The sequence below is a fragment of the Arvicanthis niloticus genome, chromosome 1, assembly GCF_011762505.2.
Source record: "Arvicanthis niloticus isolate mArvNil1 chromosome 1, mArvNil1.pat.X, whole genome shotgun sequence".
Classification (NCBI taxonomy): domain Eukaryota; kingdom Metazoa; phylum Chordata; class Mammalia; order Rodentia; family Muridae; genus Arvicanthis; species Arvicanthis niloticus.
Window position 1 is genome coordinate 101,710,883 of NC_047658.1, and position 19,972 is coordinate 101,730,854.

A 19,972-nucleotide genomic window follows, 5' to 3' on the forward strand; every position below is an offset into this window, starting at 1 on the left:
GCTGGCAAGGCAAGCACTTTATTGAATGAGCCATCTCACCAAGCCCTGCCTTGAATTTTGATCTCTATTGCAAGTTGTACCCAGCCTAATAAGTGACATGTATGAAGTATTTAAATCCAAAATGATTGTAGGCCAAGACGAAATCAGTCTGGAGCTTCTCATCTTGCAGCCAATCATCGTCTGCCATCTATGTTATAATCAGCTTCCTAAATGTGTTCTGACCACTGAGTGGTTGCCCTCAAGCCTTTTAGAATGCTTTGACCAATCTGAAATTTCCTTTACTTATGGGTTTTGATGGTAAGAATCTTTTTGGGTTGGGATAGCACAGAAAGACAGCATTTTTCTCATTTGTAGGCTCTGTCCTCCCAAGCAGCCAACTGCTGTCTTCTCTCCTTGTCGGGAAAAGATGAACAGCTGAAATCTTCTGGCCAGTCTATTCTCACAAAGATGCCATTACTTTTGTAAAGTAGTCCCTGCCACATTTGTATAAATATTTAAAGTCAAGCCATTTTCAGATGAGATATGGCAGCTGCAGTTTTCATGCTTTCTTCTCTGTCTTGGGTTCCAATCTTTAGAACTTTAGAAGTTGGCTTTGCTGCCTGCTCGATGGAATGTGCTACATCTTCTCGAAGTGCCTTGGGTGTGCTCTCGGTGTACCAGTGATAGACTGCTTGAGGTCACTGTGGGAGCCCCAGGGCAAAGGCTGGGCTTCAGTCTAAATTATCTCCAGTTCTGAACCAAGCTGAGAACAAGAAAACGATCCACTTTGGGCACTAATTAGGGGTGTTCTCTGGGAAAACAGCTTCGAGCAGTCTTGAAGATGTGTTCCAGGTTTCTCAGAATGGTGGCCATACTTATAGATTTACACTCTCAAGGGGTTACAGATGATATACCTGTTGCCAGTCAGGAATTGGACTCAGTGCCAGCTTAAGCTAAGCGAGCTTGTGGAAGATGTATGAGCACTGTCTTCTCTGGGGTGTTTGGGGGCAAGAAACTTGTTTGTACAGATAATCAGAGTGATTGTGTTTCCAGTCGTTGAAGTCTGGCCCGGTCCTATGGTCAGCATGCGTGAGTGGTCACCTGACAGGACATAGCTACAGCAGGCACGCTTTACCATAGTGAGCTGTGCACTCGCATATACAAGGTCCTCTGGGCCTAGGCTGCTTTCTCTCACCACTTCTCCCATTTGCAGACAGGGAAAGGGAAGATGTACCCACTGGGGGTTTGTTGGGCTATAGCAGGAGGTACGGTTGCTACCAGATGTTCTCTATGAAACTGGCTCATTGAAGGCCAGCCTTCTCTGTTGTACACTGTTCTTCTGGCTTAAGGATTTCATGGTGTCTAGCCACATGTGGGAGGATGGACCTGCCTCTTAATTCAGTATACTTTCATGTGGAAAACAGGGAAGAAATTACCATTATATTAAAGCATAGAAAGAAGGCTGGAATATGTACTTATGTCCCCATTACCCAGCTTCAACAATAGTGAACTCACTCACGGTCAGACTCTGAAGCTAGTTTCAGACTATACAATAGTTGCATAGGTAGCAATTACTCAGTGAATGACTTTGTTCCAGACTGAGGATATATTCTAGGTCTAGTTCTTATGCTGGCACGCCCCACCCATCCCCCATCATCTGCCTTGGATGTCCTGTTTTTGCTCCTGTGCTGAGGTGAAGGGCCTTGGGCTTATTAGCATGCTGTGCATGAGAGCCAATGAATGGCGGTAATGGCTTCCGAGCCTGGTCTCTGATGTGACTTGCCTACTTGAAAGCTGGCTAAACAGATTATGTGCTGCGCAGAATGACGACTCTTGAATATCATCTGCGGTGTGGAGCGAGCAGATTTTCAAAGCAAGATACAAAGAGAGGGAAAGGTCGACGTCTCATAATTTGTGCATTTGTGGTTTTGTTCCCATGTGATTATGTTGTTGCCTACATATCTGACAAAAGCTCGGAAAAATTAAAGCTTAAATTCTATTACAGAAATGAAAAGTTCTAGTGTAATTAAATCAAATGCCGGAACACTGAGTATAGGATTTATGCCCACCCAACTTATTTTTATGTTGATGGTATGGGAATTGGGATAAAGTGAATTCACCAGGCTAGCATCATGGTATAGCCTAGTCAAGAGTATTCCCTATGCTTGCAGAGAGGCTTGAGAAAACGGAGGCTCCTTTTGGAACTTTCTCCATTTCTACATATGCTTGCTTTTCTGGATCCTAGACAATGGGGAAGCTTGTTCTAATTAACATGGAACAGTTTTCTCGTTTTTCCAGACATAGCTTTTCCATTTTCCCATCCTGGCAAGGACCTAGGCGATTGACAGATTTCATTTTACAGCTTGATACATACTTTTTCTTGTGTCTGTGCTTGTTTGGTTTTAGAGGGTAGTGTGAGGTTGGATGAGCCGCATATGGCCATATTTGTCTTAAAGTGTAGTAGCAAGTCTTGGTCTTGGTAATATTTTAATACACTGGTGGTTGTAAACCTCCTTGCCAGGGCTTTGGTTGGTCTGTGGCTATTGCTTTCCTGGTGGCTGGACTCTTGCTGTGAGAAGGAGAGGGAAGGGAGCCATTCTCTCAAACCCTGACCATCTTCTACTCCTTCCTTCCCTTTAGCAGATAGACCCCATCCTAGCTGGGTACCCTGGTCTCAGGTAATGCTGGGTAGAATAGCAAGTGATCCTACCTTGAGTTCCTGCCCCCAAAGCCCTCAGTAATGGTCCTTGGCTTGCAAGTGTAATCTAAATAAACTGTGATCTTCCCAAATTCTATGTTGACAGAGTCTTTTATCACAGCTACAGAAATCAAACTAAGGGCAGGCTTCTTGTCCAACAGTGCTCACCAGCCCCATGGAAACTCATGTATCCTCAGTTTTGAATAATAGGAAGCCTCTTTAAAATGCAGGGCCAGGGAGTTTAAATGATGTGTTTCATTCTTCCTTTCAAGGTGAATAATTCTCCCAGTGATCACACGAAGTAAAACTCTTTGTTAACGGTGGGAGCATTAGTTATAGCAGCCCTTCTAAGGCCCTGGGCAATGCCCGAAGACTTAACAGGACTTTGAGATTAGGAAATACTGAAGTCAGAGTGCTCTTCACAGTAGCCAGACCTTAAGTAGAAAACATCTATCTCTAAAACCTGCCCTGTTCATCAATTTCTTCTGCTTTAGGTTATACACACGAGAAACTGCTTAATTCAGACTGTAATAAAATATATCGTTTAAATTCTTTGATCCATCAACAAATCAAAACAGTATTTCTTGAGTTTTTCTACTGTGAAAAAGCAAATCTTAAACCCCGAGCTATTTTCAAGTAGTTTTGTTAACTTGATAGATGTTGTACACAGAGGAAAAATTGGGGTTGGGGCTAATTTTGCCACAGTCACTTAATGTCCCACTCATAAGGCATTCTGGAAGACTTTAATTAGATAGCTGTGCTGATGACTTCTAATGAATGTTGCCAGCTGCGAACCCTGAAGACTAACTCTTTTAAATAATGCTGGAATATAAACATCACTTTCTCTTTCAAGCTCCCTCCACCCCCTTCCCATTGCCTCAAGGAAACTTTCAATCTTTGTCTGTTACCCAATACCTTTTCCATCACTCGCTCTGTAGGTCTCTCTCTGTGTCTTTCATTATATGTGTTTGTCCAGAGGCCACTTGTTACAGTAGCACACGCTTTTAGAAATAGCTCCTTGAATATGGGAGTTTCTTAATTATACTCATTTGAAGTACACCATAATTTATAGATCACCTACCAAGTGCTCAGGACTTTTTGGTTAGCAAGTTTGATTCCTTTGAGAGACTTCAGAGTCATAAGCATGAAAATGTAGAGTTAGAAAAGACTAATTAACTCAATTTGCAGATGAGGGTGTCAGAGTTGACTAAGAAGGCCTGTATGTAAGCAGAGGCTCAGACGTGGAGCTGTCCACCACTGTGGTGCTGATTAAGGCTCTGGCTTGTTTCAGATCCATCATCTACACACTCCTTAAACTGTTTCACACTCACTGCATGAGTAATTCTCTCTGAAAGCTGAATTTACTTCAACGCTATATGAAGGAGGGAAAAGACATAATAAATGGATAAATGAACCCATCTGTAAACTAAGCATAAACAAATCATGTAGTGGTGTTCTCATATGTCCATAGGTTTTATTTTTAATTGGATATTTTATTTACATTTTAGATGCCATTCCCTTTCCCCATTTCCCCTTCCTAGAAAACTCCGATCCCATCCCCCCTTCTCCTTTTTGCTTTTATACAATCTTTTTTTTTAATGTTGATCAAAGGCTTTATAAGTTTGTTAATGCTCAATAACAAGATGCCCATACAATCAGAAGTGTAACCCAATACCCAACCTAGATATACCAACTATGTTTGACTGGTGGAGACACGCAAATATCCGGCTCCATGTTCCCCCCTTCTTATCTCCTAACTCCTCCTCTCCTTATTCCTTCCACCTTAGGTCCTCCTACATATCACCTTTCCTGTTAAAATAAAACTTTTCTCTCAAAATGCAATTAGAGCATAACTATACCAATTTGTGTCAGTAAGGTACAAGATAGACCAAATACCCAGTCCATCATTTTGCTGACTAACCAGAACCTCTGTCATCTCTCCCAACTAAAAGACTTAGTTCTGAACCTGGCTTTTTTCTTGGCTTTAGAATGAATGTCAGCTGAAAACCATCCTCTCAAATCTTTTCTCTCAAAGTATATAGCCGGGATTGGCTATGAGACTATAAGTAAGTCTTCAACCCCATCAGAAATCCAGATTGACTGAGTTAACTGAAATTATGGAAAGCACAAAGCATAGCTTCTAAAACTTAGCCAATTTATAGAGACTGCTGAACACCTGGACAGTCCGTATACTACAGAGTGTTGGAGCATCTGATCTTCAGCCTTCTGGCCCAGGATCATCTGACAGACCTAATGATGCAGAATTATTAAGGGCTGATTACTTTGTCTTGGCAGATATAATCAGTCAACTATTCCACAAGTGTGTCCTTTTCTGGACAGTAATTTGTCTGTAGATGAAAAGAGGCAATTCTTGCCTACTGGCTGTCTCACCACAACTGGAGTAACTCCAAAGATGCTCAATTTCTTCTTAGAACCCAAGACAGGAAGCTGTCAGGAGCAGACAGGTCTCTAATCAAAATGAACATTAATACAGAATTGTTTGTAACATCAATTCTGTGGACTTCTGACATTTTGAAAACCAACTATCCATGTAAGGCAATCTGGACAGTTGTCTGTTAACTCCTTTCAGCTATTTCTAAATAAAATATAGAAAACACCCTAACAATTAACTCAGAGCCATGAATTTGCTATAGGCCCTTAATTCACAGGCTAACCATCTCAAATCAGTTAAAAAGTTAAAGCAGGACTGCGTCTTAACCTTGCATTCTTAAATGTGTTATACAGGCACAATACCTATGAGAGTAACAATTATTAATCTCACTTTTATATCAAGACACTCGTACCAATAAAAACTTTAAATTTGAAATGAAAGTAAATTTTGTACCATTTAAGAAATTATAACTTCGGGCTGGAGAAATGGCTCAGTGGTTAAGAGCACTGACTGCTCTTCCAGAGGTACTAAGTTCAATTCCCAGCAACCACATGGTGGCTCACAACCATCTGTAATGGGATTCAATGCCCTCTTCTGGTGTGTCTCATATAAAAATAAATCTAAAAAAAAAAGAAATTATAACTTCTTCTTAATAACAATTATACATATTTCTACCAGTAGGTTATGCCTATGCAATAAATCCTAGCTATTCCTCCCTGATCCAACAAACCCACTACTTTTTCCTAGAAAGACAGCCCAATATTAACCATCTCAGTCCCCAAGCCCAGGGAATAGGGGCGCCAAGTCTTCATTAACTTATTCAAGCTGATTACGGGTGTTGAGATATTAGAAGAAGGGCAGGGGGGAAGATTAAATTGATAAGCCTCTGATGCTGTGTCTTCACTGCATCCAGCTGGAATTCCAGGACATCAGAGGTTCGAGCAGGTCTGTTCAGCTTGCTTGATGAGTAGATACACCTAGGCCGTGTATTCTGCAATGTACAATTCTCAAAACAAATTTTAGTATCAAGATAATTTTTTTGTTTGAATTCTGGAATCTAGTCTTCTGGCAGCTTGCCTCTGTCATGTCTAATCCATATAATTCTGGGAGTTTCTATGAAGGTGTGCTCCCACCATCCTCCCATTCCCACCTCCCTGCTCTAGAATTCCCCAACACTAGGGAATCCAAACTTTCAGGCAACAAGGCTGTCCACTTCCACTGATGCCTAACCCCTTACCCCATCCCCCCTCCTCCTATTACTATGAAGGTGTACTCCCACTATCCTCCCATTCCCTCCTCCCTGCTCTAGAATTCCCCAACACTAGGGAATCCAAACTTTCAGGCACCAAGGCTGTCCACTTCCACTGATGCCTGGCAAGGCCACCCTCAACTACCTATACAGGTGGAGCCATGAGTCCCTCCCTTTTTGTTCTCGGTCTGGAGATCTTAGAATCGTTACTCCAGCTTGTTTCTTAGGACCATCAAAAGAGTCTACTGCCCAGTGCTCTTTATAAGCATTTCTGCTTCTGTGCAAGGTTTCATATCCAAATACAGGAGTAACACATTTGGCCAGGTTTTAAAATATATTTTTTTTTACATTTATTATTCTCTGTGTGCACACTCATACATGCTACAGTGTACCTGTGGAGGTATAGTGTTCTACTTGAAAGAGTGAGTTCTGTCTTTCAACCTTGTGAGCCTTGGGGATGGGATTCTGGTCATCAGACTGGCTAGCAGTTGTCATCACCCACTGAGTTTTGCTTCCCATTGTTTGACAGTCTTCATGCCTCTCTGCTCATCTTTCCAATTTCCCAAGCCTCTTACTTGCTCTGTCATCCTCTCAATTAAAATTCCATGACATTAGGTACCTCAAGGCTGAATCAGAGATTGCCACATTTCTGATCCTTTTAGCACACAGGCAAGTGGCACTGTGCTGACCAGAATGCTTTACGAGGTGCTGCCCAGCTGTCAGGAATGGGAATGTTGCACTAGACATCTGTGTGTGCTCAGTCCTGCAGATCTGCAAACAACATTCCAAAGGGTGGCTTGCTGGTAGTTTTTTCTCCTGGTGCTGCAAGCTTCATAACTTCTTACTTATAAATGATTTGGGGGGGGGGATGGCTTAGTATGTGACATTTATATATGCCCACATGGATATGCACTGGCATGGAGCTTTTTTCACCAAGTTCTCTGACTTGGGAGTGTGGTGGCTAATGCTAGCTCAGCTTTTGCTTAGTAGTACAGTTGCTGGCTGTATCTGTCACCATATTCCTGCTACTTACATCTGGACAGTCTAGAGATCAGTAGATGGCTTCTGCGACCCCTTCTAGTACAGATACAGTCTTTGAGCCACTGCTGCTTAAAGACTCATGTTGATAGAGATAATCACTTCAGCATATTGAAACACGGGCACAGGGTTCCTAAATGCTAGGGAAACAAGATGATTGTCTATAAAAGATGAATAGCAAGCATTCCCCATTAATATGGCTCTTACTGTTTAATTCTCATTAAAAGTGTTATTCTGGCTTTTGGTTCTATGCAGCACACACAAGGTTATTAAATGCACTTTATGGATCATTTGTTTAATGTGACCGAACTAAAAATTAAGAAGCACATTACTCAGTGTTCATAAAAATGAATGCTTTAAATGGAAAAATTCATTCTCATTTTTGTGTCTTATTTTAATGTAGAGCTGTAATGGGGTTATAGACGGATATTCTGCTTGGACATTTATAAGCAGATGATGCCTGTTGAATACCTTTTATAAAGATTAATATTTTTTACTCTGTGCCCATTACCAGAGCATTAATCATCCTGGCTTTGGCCCTCACAGCTGCAGATGAGCAGATGTTGAATGATTGGAGTCTGTGATCATCACAGAATGTGGAGAAGGGAGTGCATGGGAGGTGGCTGCAGTCATCCTCGTGACTATTTGTATAGAATGTGGGTCCTTAGCAATGCCTTCCTCTGGCCTGGGTTCTGGGCTGAGTTGCCTTCCTTGGTATCTGAATATGGCAGAATAAAATATGGCAGCCATGCTTTTTGCTGCTATGGCTCCAGTGGGTACTGACAGGTATAAAGAAGTCCTGGGCCCCCCTGTGACAGGGGGAGTGGTCAGAAAGCTATGGCCATGAATCAGCCTCATTTGTTAAAGTGAAGGAATTGTAGGGGCTCCTCCCCATTTGCTTTCTTACACCCTTAGCCTGTGCTTCCTACAGAAGTAGATGATGTGCCTCGGATATCATTTTCAATTCCCTAGTCTTCAGCAAATGTAGTTTGAAGTAATGTAAGTCAGTCATATATTTCATCCAAAATGTCATTGCAGTCTGAATTCTATCTAAAACTCACTAATGCCATGCTTTATATTCTTTTATCCATGCCGAGTCTGAGAAGTTCATTGTGTTGTGACTTATAGCACAATTTAAATGCTAAATTCTTACTCTATCTGAGACCCTGGATCTTTAGTTTTCAATGTATAATGCGATTTATTTTTCTTAACAGTTGTTTGCAGTAACTAGATTAAACACCACTTTTAAACATCTGAACTTGCAATTCATTTATTAAAATTAAATCCAGCTCCATGGTTGTAAACATACACATTTAGAAGGCAGTTTGACAAGATGACCATTTAGCAAAATAGTAATAGAATAGTCTGCCCTAGGGCCTGTTACCTACACAGCCAAGGGCTTTTGACCAGAATTACAGTGCTAGGCATGAAATTCCTTCTTGTTGAACAATCTTCAAATCTAATCAGAATGCAGTTAATTACTGCATAACAGTGCTGTCACTATTGTACATAGAAGGTTGGTAATGTAGTATTAATAGCCAGTCAAAGTTCTCCTATTAATGGGGGAGATGGTCTCCAGGCCCCACTCCTTTCTGAGGGTCTGTTGAAAATTGATAGTTGCTGGAGAGAGATATTCTTTGAGGGGGATGGTCACTGGGAGATTTTCTTTTGTCCAGTGATGCCCCACACCTATGCCCATATGGAAAGTGCTAACTGTGCTTAGTGTCTTAGTCATTTATTCTATTGCTATGAAGAATCACCATGACCAAGGTGAGCCTTATAAAGTAAAGCATTTAATTGGAGGCTTGCTTATGGCTTCAGAGGGTTAGTCCATGATTATCAAGGCAGGAAGTGGGATGGCAAGTCTGGAGGGGCTAACAGCTTACATTCTGATATGCAGGGGGTGGGAGGAGAGGGAGAGAGAGAGAGAGAGAGAGAGAGAGAGAGAGAGAGAGAGAGAGAGAGAGAGAGAGAGAGAGAGAGAGAGAGAAAGAGAGAGAGAGAGAGAAAGAGAGAGAGAGAGAGAGACAGGTCTTGGTATGGGCTTTTAAAAACCTCACTGCCCACTCCCCAGGGCCACACCTTGTCCAATAAAGCCAAACATCCTAATTCTTCCCAAATGTTCTATGAGCTGAGGATCATGCATTTAAACATATAAGCCTAGGGGAGCGCCAGTCTCATCATAAAAGGACAGATGAGGACAGGAGAGTTATTGTGGGTAGTGATGGAAAGGGAAAGAATATGGGTATACACAGATGAGCGTCTCAACTAATAAGCAAGTTAAATCGTTATAAATTCTACCCTTTGGTTGTACCAGTTTGGCTTTCTGTCCAGTGACCACCATGCTGGACCGTGCAGCTATGAGATCTTAGAGCACATTTTCTTGAGGAGACATTGTATTGACCGCTTGTGTCCTTTGTAAGAGCTGGTGTTTACTCTCGCTCACTGTCTGCTAAGTTCAGGTGTGGTATCATTAGTTCTCAGGATAAAAGGGGAGGCGACCAAGTGCAGTGCCATTGTGGAGACAGGAAAATGGGATGTCTGGAGCATTTAGGTGATATGCCCAGATCCACAGAGGGGCTGCTGGACTTTATAATTGCTGTTGTCATCATTTTCATTTAGTCTTCAAATTGTAAGATATTTTTATTCAGTTACAGTTGCATATGATGCAAAGTATATACTTTAGGTTTTTTTTTCTTCTTAGTTTATTCAGAATTTATTTCTTATTAGTTTATTCTCTCATATTCTTTGTTAGTAGTGCTATTCTGTTAGTTCTGTTAGCAGCAATGCTCCAGTCTCCTTCCTTCACAGCTGGTAGCACTCGAAACATGTACTCTACCTGTTTCAAAACAATAGCTCACATAGACCAGGCCAGCCAAGAATTCAGTATGGAACAGATGACCTTGACCTTCAGATCTTCCACCTTCTTGTCACAAATGCAGGGATGGCAAGCATGAACTGCCATATCCGTTTCTTTATGTTGATGAGGATTGAACACAGTGCCTTCTAGATTGCTAGACAGGCATTCTACTAGTCTGGCTGCATTCCAGCCTTAATTTTTTGTTTTCTATGTTCTTTTGTTTTTTGTTTTGTTTCATTTTTCTGTGCTGTGATTTAACACATGGCCTCTTACATGCTATAGAAGCAGCTTTTGCTTTTATTTTTAATTTTATTAAAATTAAGTTTGTTGTACAAGGCAATGAGCTTTGTAGTGATATGTTTCTAAAGCATGTCATATATTTTGATATTTACTTTACTGTTACCCTCTTGTCCCCTTTCCCATTCTGCCAATTCTCTTCCCCCTTCCCAAAATAACTGCCTTATTTTAAATGTTCTATGTGCATGTATGCATTATAATTTTATTTTATTTTTTTAAATATGTGGTTGAACTCATCAAAAGTCTTTTTTGAGAGTTTCCTGGCATGCATCAGAGTCTATCAGTCTATGGGCAGGCAATCCAGGGTTTTCCAGAGTCTGTATGTCAATTATTGATTTGAAACATGTAAAATAAATGTGGTTTTCCTTTAATAGAAGCTTTTTAAAAATTGTGCTGGCAATGGATTCAGGCTGCTTATTTTGTTTTATTGGCTTTCTGGATATGATATTCTGTCCTTGTGAAAGGATATTGCACATGCCCAGACAGAATGTCTATTGTATGGCACAGGAGACTTCTGTCATGGCTACCGAGGTTGTAAAATCTTCTCCTGCAGGTGTGTATCATCTATGATGTAGTATATACTTTTTTGGGTCCTACTAGGATCTAACATTTAAGAACATTTAACTTCTGTAGATTAAAATACAGGCCTAAAAAGGACCCATTAAACATGAAGGTTTGTTTGATGAATATTGTGCATGTGGTTATAACTTCAATATTTGGGTAACTGAGATAAGATTATGAGTTGGGGTCTAGCCTCAGCTACATTGGGGTGCCATGTCTCAAAAAAATAAAGAGTTTTTACAATACTCAGGTTATTCTGTGCTTTGGGAGCAGGCAGCAGAATATCTACTGTGTGGGTAGATCCAATCTAAGGCCACTGTAAGGCATTAATTTTCCTGGTGTATATTCATTCAAAGAGCCTGGCCTTTCATAATATAAATTGCACACACAATAATACAAATTATAAAAATTATAATTTAAATAGCTAGTATTCATTAAGGGCTGGGTACAGTACTGGACAGTAGATCTGCCTGCACTTTAATCTTCCTACCGTCTGCATGCACTTGCAAAGTAAAGCAAGTTAACACACAAACACACCCTCTTGTTCAGTTTGTAGCTATTGTTCAGATGGGCTTGGAAACCATCCAGTAAAACCAGTATCCCTATGAGATGGAAGCATTCTTGTTGAGGGTGTTTGTCCTTCAGCTGTCTGCCAAGGATGGGGGGCTGGGCCGCTGTGAATGGCAAGGCCTTCCTCACCACTTAACAGGCGTGAATTGCTGTGGTTCACAGGTAAAATTAACTGACCTCTAAGGGACAGAAAGTAATGTGCATGTACACACACACACACACACACACACACACACACACACACGCTCAGGCATTGGTTTATATGCTGAAATTATTTCTTTTATTGAACAGGAATCTCTCCTCTCAAGAGTCTACTGTCTAGTGCAAAGAAGCATAGTTAACGCAGTCAGTATTTCTGGTGGTCCATGAATGTAGATCTGGACCTGTAGAACATGACTCCTTTCCCTATGACTCTGGCATATGTCCCCAACAGATACTGGGGACATTGGGTTTCTTCAGTTGAGGCTGCAAAGCAGGTTTCTGATGGCACATTGGTAGACAATGCTGTAAGCTATAGTATATTCTTGGAAGCCTGCCCACGATCCCTGGTTTGAACAGTATGGCTTCTGGCCTTCAGGGACATCTGACAAACCTCCTGGTCTGTCTGGTGGGTCTTTTCATCTCTGTTCAGATGTGGAGCTGAATGCAGAGGTAGTTTTCTGATGGTGGTGGTGGCCTTTCCTAGAGCCTCAGCAGAGTGCTTTGTGCCAAGTCCTTCCTGAGCCATGACCTTCCTCTGTCTTCACAGTTACAGTATTCTCTTCCCCATTTCCCAGCACAGATTGACACTCATCTGTCAGACAGCCTAGTCAATGACTTTTTATCTTCTTGGGGGATTGAGTGAAGGAAATTGTTCTGCTCTTGGATATTTTTGTTTCATTTTCTTGCCACAATGTAACCCAGGCTAGTGTGGATCTCATTAAGTAGCCCTGGCAGGCTTGAACAGTAGCTCACAGTTGTCCTCTTGTTTTAGGCTCCCGAGTTTTGGGATTACAGATGGGGGGCTTCAAGTCCTGCTTAAAATAGCTTTAAACATGACAAACTGTCAGTGGAGTTGCTTCTCACCAAGACACAGAGCCCAACAGCTAACTGAAGTTGATAAGACCTAGTGGTGGGCGCTCCCATGAGGGAACCAAACATGGCGGGCAGTATCTTTCTGCCTGAGATGAGCATACAGAATGGCCTCCTCCACCCTGAGGTAATACTGACCAGCACACTCTGCTCCAAGAACAGTGTAGTCCACTACGGCTTTCCCAGCACAGCAGATAAATGGGACTATAAGGCCAGGACTAGTTCCAGAGCCTAACGCCCAGCTCTCACTGAACCATTCATGCACAAGTTCATTCTCCAGCCTGTGCTAGCCAGTTCACAAGGCTTTCTACTCATTGCGTCTTAGCGCAGTGGTTAAAGCTATGACCCTTTAATGCAGTTCCTCGTGTTGTGCTAACCCCAACCGTAAAATTATTTTCATTGCTACTTCATAACTGTAATTTTGTGATTGTTGTGAATCGTAATGTAAATATCTGGGTTTTCTAATGGTCTTAGGTAACTCCTGTGAAAGGATCATTTGACCCATAAAGGGGTCGAAACCTACATGTTGAGAACATCTGTGTTAACAGCTCTGCCCTTTTCTCCTGAGATACCTTGGAAATCCATGTATCTCCAGAATGGTGGCAGTTACATGGATAGTAACTAGATGGACAGGCTTAGCACAGGGCTTGTTCTGTCTTGAGTTGGGCACGTAGAGGTCATGTGTTCCAGGCAGAAGTTAAGGGAGCATTCTTAGGTGCTGGTCTGGATGGTTGCTCTGCATTTGGTCTTACATATGGCTCAAGGCTGCAGATGTAGTTTAAATGAAGGTGTCTGTAGCTTGTGAACATTGAGAAGTCTATAGCAAAGGCGTCTGGGATGGGTTGTTGTTGATAGTGTGTTCCAGGGTCATTTTCTTGCACTGTTTCCCTTGAGTAGTCTATCTTTGGGCAGTTCTTGCATCTGTGCTATCTCTTGAGTGACAGCATACCTTGAGATGTTGGAGTATGTCTCTTAAGCTCAAAGAGTATGATCCTATCAGCAAAGCACTTCAATTTTTCCATGGGGTCATTGGTAGGGATAGGTGAGACAGTGGTGAATTAGGACGAAGTCTTCCTGACACTGTAGATCCAGACACAAAGGGGACAACTTCTCAGCTCAGACAGCACCCTTGCTATGTGCTGTCCCCTCTGCCCCTGGCTTTCTCCAGGATTCTAGACAGATCCTGGTATCATGTCCAGCAGTTCTGGCCTGTTGTATGCATTACATCTGTACAGAGGTTTATTATTAAAATTTGGTATCAATAGGGAAGCTAAGTATTCACATTGGATTACCTAGGTTTTCATTTGTTTTTTTCTTTTTTCTCCATGACCAAATATCTGTCAAGAGTCATCCTAAGGAATTAAGGGTTTCTTTTGGCCCATGGGTGGGAGCCATGGTGGCAGGAACAGCTCTGGTTGTCACCATTACCACATCACATTTCAACAGAATAGGAAGCAAAAGACAGGGAATCCTGGCTCAGCTGCTTTTTAAATGTTTTCTTTCTTATTCATGCCTAGACCCAACCCCATCCTACAGCACCTCCCATAATCAGAGTCAGTCTGCCATCCTCAGTTAAAGCTCTCTGGAGATACCCTCAAAGACAATCAAGAGGTGTGTTGTCGAGGTGATTCTAAATCCTGTCAGGTTGACAGTGACGATTAATCATCAAGTATACACGCACCAGACCATACCTCTTCTGGAACATGGAACTCCTCCTATTCTCTCTCTAGGGAGAAGATGAGAATGCCCTGGTTGAGCCATCTCCGTGTGTCCTGCTGGGAGACCATAGGGCAGAGGGACTTGTGTTATTTATTTCTTATTCTTTCTGCCTTGTGCAGGAAGAGACTTCTCCGATTTGTCATTAAACTGTTGTCCTTGGGAATGTTCAGTGTGTACTTTTGAGTTCAGAGTGTGTTTCTGAATGTGTGGAGGAGCTTTTTCATTGTTGTGTGTGATTTCCTTTTCTTTCCATTAAAAAAAAAAAAAAAAAGGCTCAGGGAACATTAATGCAAAACATGCTTTTATGTGTCATTAATGTCGTAAATCCTAAAATGTACAATTCAGAAAACCAGCTGCATCTATTTCCTGTTGCAGAGTTCTGCTGTGCTCACCTGCTTTGCATCTTAAAGGAGGCAAAACTGGCTGCCCTGGTGTCAGAACCAGGGGTTGTAAATGGGCAGGCCATTGTGGAATGTGGATGCTTCCAAGATTCAGCTGGATTTCCCAACTGGAAGAGACAGGAATTTCATTTTTAACCTGAGCCCATGCTGTTCTTCTGTGTAAACAGTTCTTGCTGTCTTCCTAACTAACCCACAATGACCCAGTCCTCAACTCCCAAGGTTCTGTTCCAATTCCTGTTTCTCTGCCTGTGGTTTCTGTTTTCTCATCCTGCCCCTCAGCCTATTTCAGAGAGCCTGTCTAAGAAGGAAGGGCTGTGCACCATTTCCCATCCCAGGGCTGAGCTCTTTCACTTAAGAAGGGTATCTTGCCTGCTTGCTTTATGAAAAGACTGGAAATCTGCCGTTAGGGTAGTTTTTGTTGGAGGATGTACTCCTTTTAATATTGCAAATCAATGGGTTGAAGATAAGAGACGCTAGTAGATAACCTACCACACTGTGGGGAATGTGCATGTGTGTTTATATGTGATAAGCATGTTTGTGACTTGTGTTTATACAGAGACCTGCAAGTGCACGCAGGTACACTTCAGTGAATGATTGACATCAATGGAAATGGTTTCTTAGTTATCAATCTGTTTGCCTATGTGGGTGTTCATCTCCATTCCACACCTTGTGAATCAGACACTCGAGGCGGCTCACAGCTTTCTTGCAGACCTGAGGGATTCCATGGTGTTTCCCACTGACTGACAATCTTACGTTCTTTCCAGACTGCAGAGAGATCCTGCTCCCCATGATGACGGACCAGCTCAAGTACCACTTGGAGAGGCAGGAGGATCTGGAGGCGTGCTGCCAGCTGCTCAGCAACATCCTGGAGGTGCTCTACCGGAAGGACGTGGTGAGTCATGGAGATCATACCACAGACAGCCTCACCCGCCATCGGCTAAGCCTTGGACACACGCTACAAAGAGAACTGCCCTGCTGAAGGAGCGATGGCCGTCACTTTCAGCCTTTCTCTCTGTAGACTTTTACCTTTGAATTCTTTTTTATTTATGTGTATGTCAAATTTACATTGTAGCATTCACCCTTCTGAATTGAAATCAAGTCTTTGTTTTCCTATTCCAGATGTTTCTCTTGGCCAAAGTTCTCATCCTTCAGGTCAGGCGAATGCTTGGAAGCCGGGGCTACTACACACACACACACACACAGAGACGTATATACGTACATATACGTGTATATATATATACTATACTATATTATATACTATACACACACACACACACACACACACACGTATGTATATATATTAAATAATACATGAACCAAGCCAACTGTGCTTCCTGCAGCTCTGCATTATTCCTCACAGGAAGAAGCACCTAGTGCTTCTTGAGCTTTGCAACTCCCTCTTGTTTGTCTAAATCTTGTTTTTATTCCAGTGGCTTTTTATTTCTCTACTCTGAATCTGGTTCAGGCCGGTATATGAATGTTTCACCCATTCTCTCCCATCACCAGCATACCATGTCCGTTTGTGCACATGTGAAGTATACACTTAGGTAATGCCATTGATTATTCTGGTGTGTCTGGGATCAGGACGGAAACACCTCTGTATGTTACTAGTAAGTGGAAACTGAACCCATGAACAAGAATGGGGGGTTTGTTTCTTCCTTTCAGGAGTAAGTCACTCACTCTGAATTACTTACTTTTTTCCTTGCTTTCACTAAAGACCTGATAAGAGTCAACTAAAGGAGAAGCTAATTTTGGTTCACAGTTCAGAGGATCTAGAACATTGAGGAGAGGGTGGGGGGAGCAGGAGGGCTGGGCCAGGGTCTATCTGTACTACAGGAGGTTGTTTGCTTCCATTTGGGCAAATCTAGAAGTCGAAAAAAAGGGAGGGGTGGTGTTGGTGTTCATGTGGCTTTCTCCTTTTCCCCTTTTTATTCTGTCCAGGACTCCATCTCATGAGCTACTGCCACCCATACCCAGAGTAATTAGTACCCTCTCAGCTAATGCTCTGCGGAAAGCTAATTAAAGCTTCACCTTACTAATGCCCTAGGTATTTTTTAATCCAGTAAAGTTGAAAATGATGATTGACTACCCCATTCTGCATGATTTGTGTTCAAAGGATCAGATACATCCTTTGCCAGATGATGAGACAGCGTCATCAGTGGCATGGCCCTTGCCCAGGGCTTGGATGTCTTCCTCAGGTGCAGCCCCAGTGCTCCCATGCATTTCTCATAGAAAAACCAGGGCAAAGAGGTTGGAGGGCAACCTCAAGGAAGAGCTTTTGACTGTGCAGAGATTGCTCAGGTGCCTGCCTACTCAAGCCATATGCATGGAAGAGAATCCACAATCCCATTTCACATTAAACAAGGGAATAAATTCTCCCCATGGCACTGTGAATTTTAGATAATTTGCTGCCCTGGTACTAAAACATTCTGTTCTGTGCGGCAGTTAAGTTATCGGGATGTGACACGCAGAGCAGTCGGTGTTGTTATCTGCCTGCCTTCCGTTTACAGATGGCCAAGCGTCTCTGGAAGACTAATTGGCGGTCTCACCAGGGATCATAAACATTATATTGTTTAAATGGATTTGCTTTTAGTTTTAAGGTTTGCTTAAATTAATTTGCTACGATTATGTAACAAATTATCATTAATGGGCTATAATTAATAAAAGGCCTCAAGTTTTCTTCGGGAAGGCATTTGCCTTTGACAAAGACCATTTTTCATCTTGTTAAGGCTTATAATTGATTGACTCTATGCAGAGCAGCTGGGTTTAGTGACAAGTGCTTGGGCTTGGGGACCAGTATGATCTGTGCTTTTGGCTTTTATTGATGTTTCTTTCCTCCAGGGACCAACTCAGAGGCATGTCCAGATCATCATGGAGAAACTTCTCAGGACTGTGAACAGGACGGTCATTTCCATGGGGCGGGATTCCGAACTCATTGTAAGTGCCCAGAGACACGCTTGTGTCTTCCCAAGAAGGCCATGTTCCCTACACACCGGCCACATCATTCCTCTTCTGTCCAATGGGACTTTCTTTCTTAAAGGTAGCAGGTGATTGAGAAACAGTCTGTTCTGATTTTCCATAGTTTTAGATGCATCTGTCAGGGAAGAGGACACTATCCATTGTATCGGAGACAGAAATACTTGGTGCTGGGATTCTCATCAGTCCTACTTTTGTCAAAGATGTGTATTTTCTTCTAAGACTTCACTCTTCTGGTAGTTTCTTTCTTTGTTTTTATGTTGAAAGTACTTTTGATAACATTTTATGAAGCACCTTAAAAAATAATTGAGGTAATAATCTACTTTAGCAATTTTATTGTCTACTAAATGTATCCTAGTTGTTTCTCTCACAATGGGTTATTACTTGTGGAAAACGATTTATTTCAAAAACATTCTATCAGATTTCAACGGTCACTGTCATTTTAACTGTATGCCATGTTGGCTGATGTGCAGAATTTGTTGTCTCCATCTCCCCCAAATGGTTTCATTTGGCCTGAGGCCCATATGTGCATCCTCATTACCACTTTATTATATCAGGTGCACATCATTTTAGCTATCCTTGTTGGATGTCCTCGCAGGCGAGGGAGAAACAAACAAAGCTTCCTTAATTAAAAGAACAAAAGCTTTTGTAGTCTTCTACCCTGGCAGCAGGAAAGGCACATTGGTCTTCGTTGGTGTGTGACCCCGATCCTTTCCACATGTCCATGGAGAGAACAAATGAGGACAAGCTGGTGTTGGCTGCACAGCCACCCAAGCCTGGGCTCTGTGTCCCTGTCCACAGGCTTCATACCAGAGGGTATCATGTGGGTGAAGTAGGCGGGTAGCTCAGAAAGTAGCCCATAGTCCAGAGGTGGACTGGGTATATTTCTGTTTAGTGCAACTGTGCACTTTTGTGTCTCTGACTTGCAGGCCATGCCATGTTCAGACTAGATATATATCACTTAAGTTTGGGCTATCATAGGTATGAATTAGAAAATAACAGGCTTCCATGTGAATTGGCTGTCATTTAAGTTGGCTTTTCCAGTATTGCACTCTTGATGTCTTCTTACTGTGCATTTCTTGGGAACTGGAAACATCGCTGTGTGTTACCAGTCAGTGAAGACTGAACCCCATAAACAAGATTGGGGGTAGGCCCCAGTATGCCTAGGGGCTCCCCTGTAATCAGACTCTCGTGCACTTTGTACACACTTAAATGGGAACGAGGAAACTGCCTCCCAGTAGAATGGATGGAGTGTGGCTTGCAGCCAACGCAAACATCATCTTAGAGTAAGTTAGATTGAAGGCTGGTGCTGACATGGAGGTGCTCAGGAGCTTTCAGATCCTGCTGAAGCTTCAGCATCTGGATAGGTCCAACTGGAAGGTAGGAATAAATCCAGGGTGTCTGATAATGTCGGCTTGCCTCTGGCTTGCCTCTGTCTAAGGTGAAGAGTGCAGTTTCTCATTTGGGAGGGAGCCAGGTTTTTCTGTTTAGAGAGACAGTATTGTTGTGTCTGATTAAGGGAACAACAAACAGTTCTGTTTCTGTTTAAAGACCATGAGCCTACCTTTAGTTAAGGATATGTAGCCATTTGTCCCTCTGGCTAGTTGGATACTACCTGAGCTTCATTCTTGTAGCGAGCAACTCTATCACAGAGCTGTAATCTCTTGGTGCATGGTCCCCGACTAGCAGCTAAACCTGGGTGAGGGGGCAGAGAAGAAGCTTATTATACAAGTTCACACATGGATGTGAGCCATTGTGTGGAATGTACACACCTTGATAAAGGGATGGGTACAGTGAGTGTGGCTCTCAGAGTATGGGGTCCAGGACTCTTTGGAAGGTTTTCCCTAAGTCCCAATGACAACCACAGCAAGTTGTTATAGGCAACTTGAGCTGGGCACTAACTAACATCTTGGAAGATTCTTGTTCATGGATCCATATGATCTACTCCCACTTCCTAAACAACAACAGAACATTAGACCCCAGTACGTTTGTGGTTCCTGGTTCTAGTGCCAGCTTTTCTAGGCCTCTACTGTAAGACCAAGGTGGAATGCTGATTGCTGTGGCCCATGTCAGCAAGTATCAATGTATAAAAGTGCCTGTCTCATTTCTGTCCTACATGTAGGCTGTGGTCTTGCAAAAATAAGCCCTCTTCTATTTCTAC

At 42.4% G+C, this 19,972-nt stretch overlaps 1 protein-coding gene across 2 annotated transcripts in view; it reads left to right on the forward strand.

Annotated features, from left to right (window-relative positions):
• Dock1 (dedicator of cytokinesis 1) overlaps window positions 1-19,972 on the forward strand; it is a 503,223-nt gene that overhangs the window by 191,481 nt on the left and 291,770 nt on the right. For both annotated transcript variants that reach the window (XM_034495028.2, XM_034495020.2), the window contains exons 26-27: window positions 15,600-15,727; window positions 17,677-17,772. In XM_034495028.2, coding sequence (XP_034350919.1) covers window positions 15,600-15,727; window positions 17,677-17,772 — 224 coding nt within the window. The remainder of the gene's footprint in view (window positions 1-15,599; window positions 15,728-17,676; window positions 17,773-19,972) is intronic.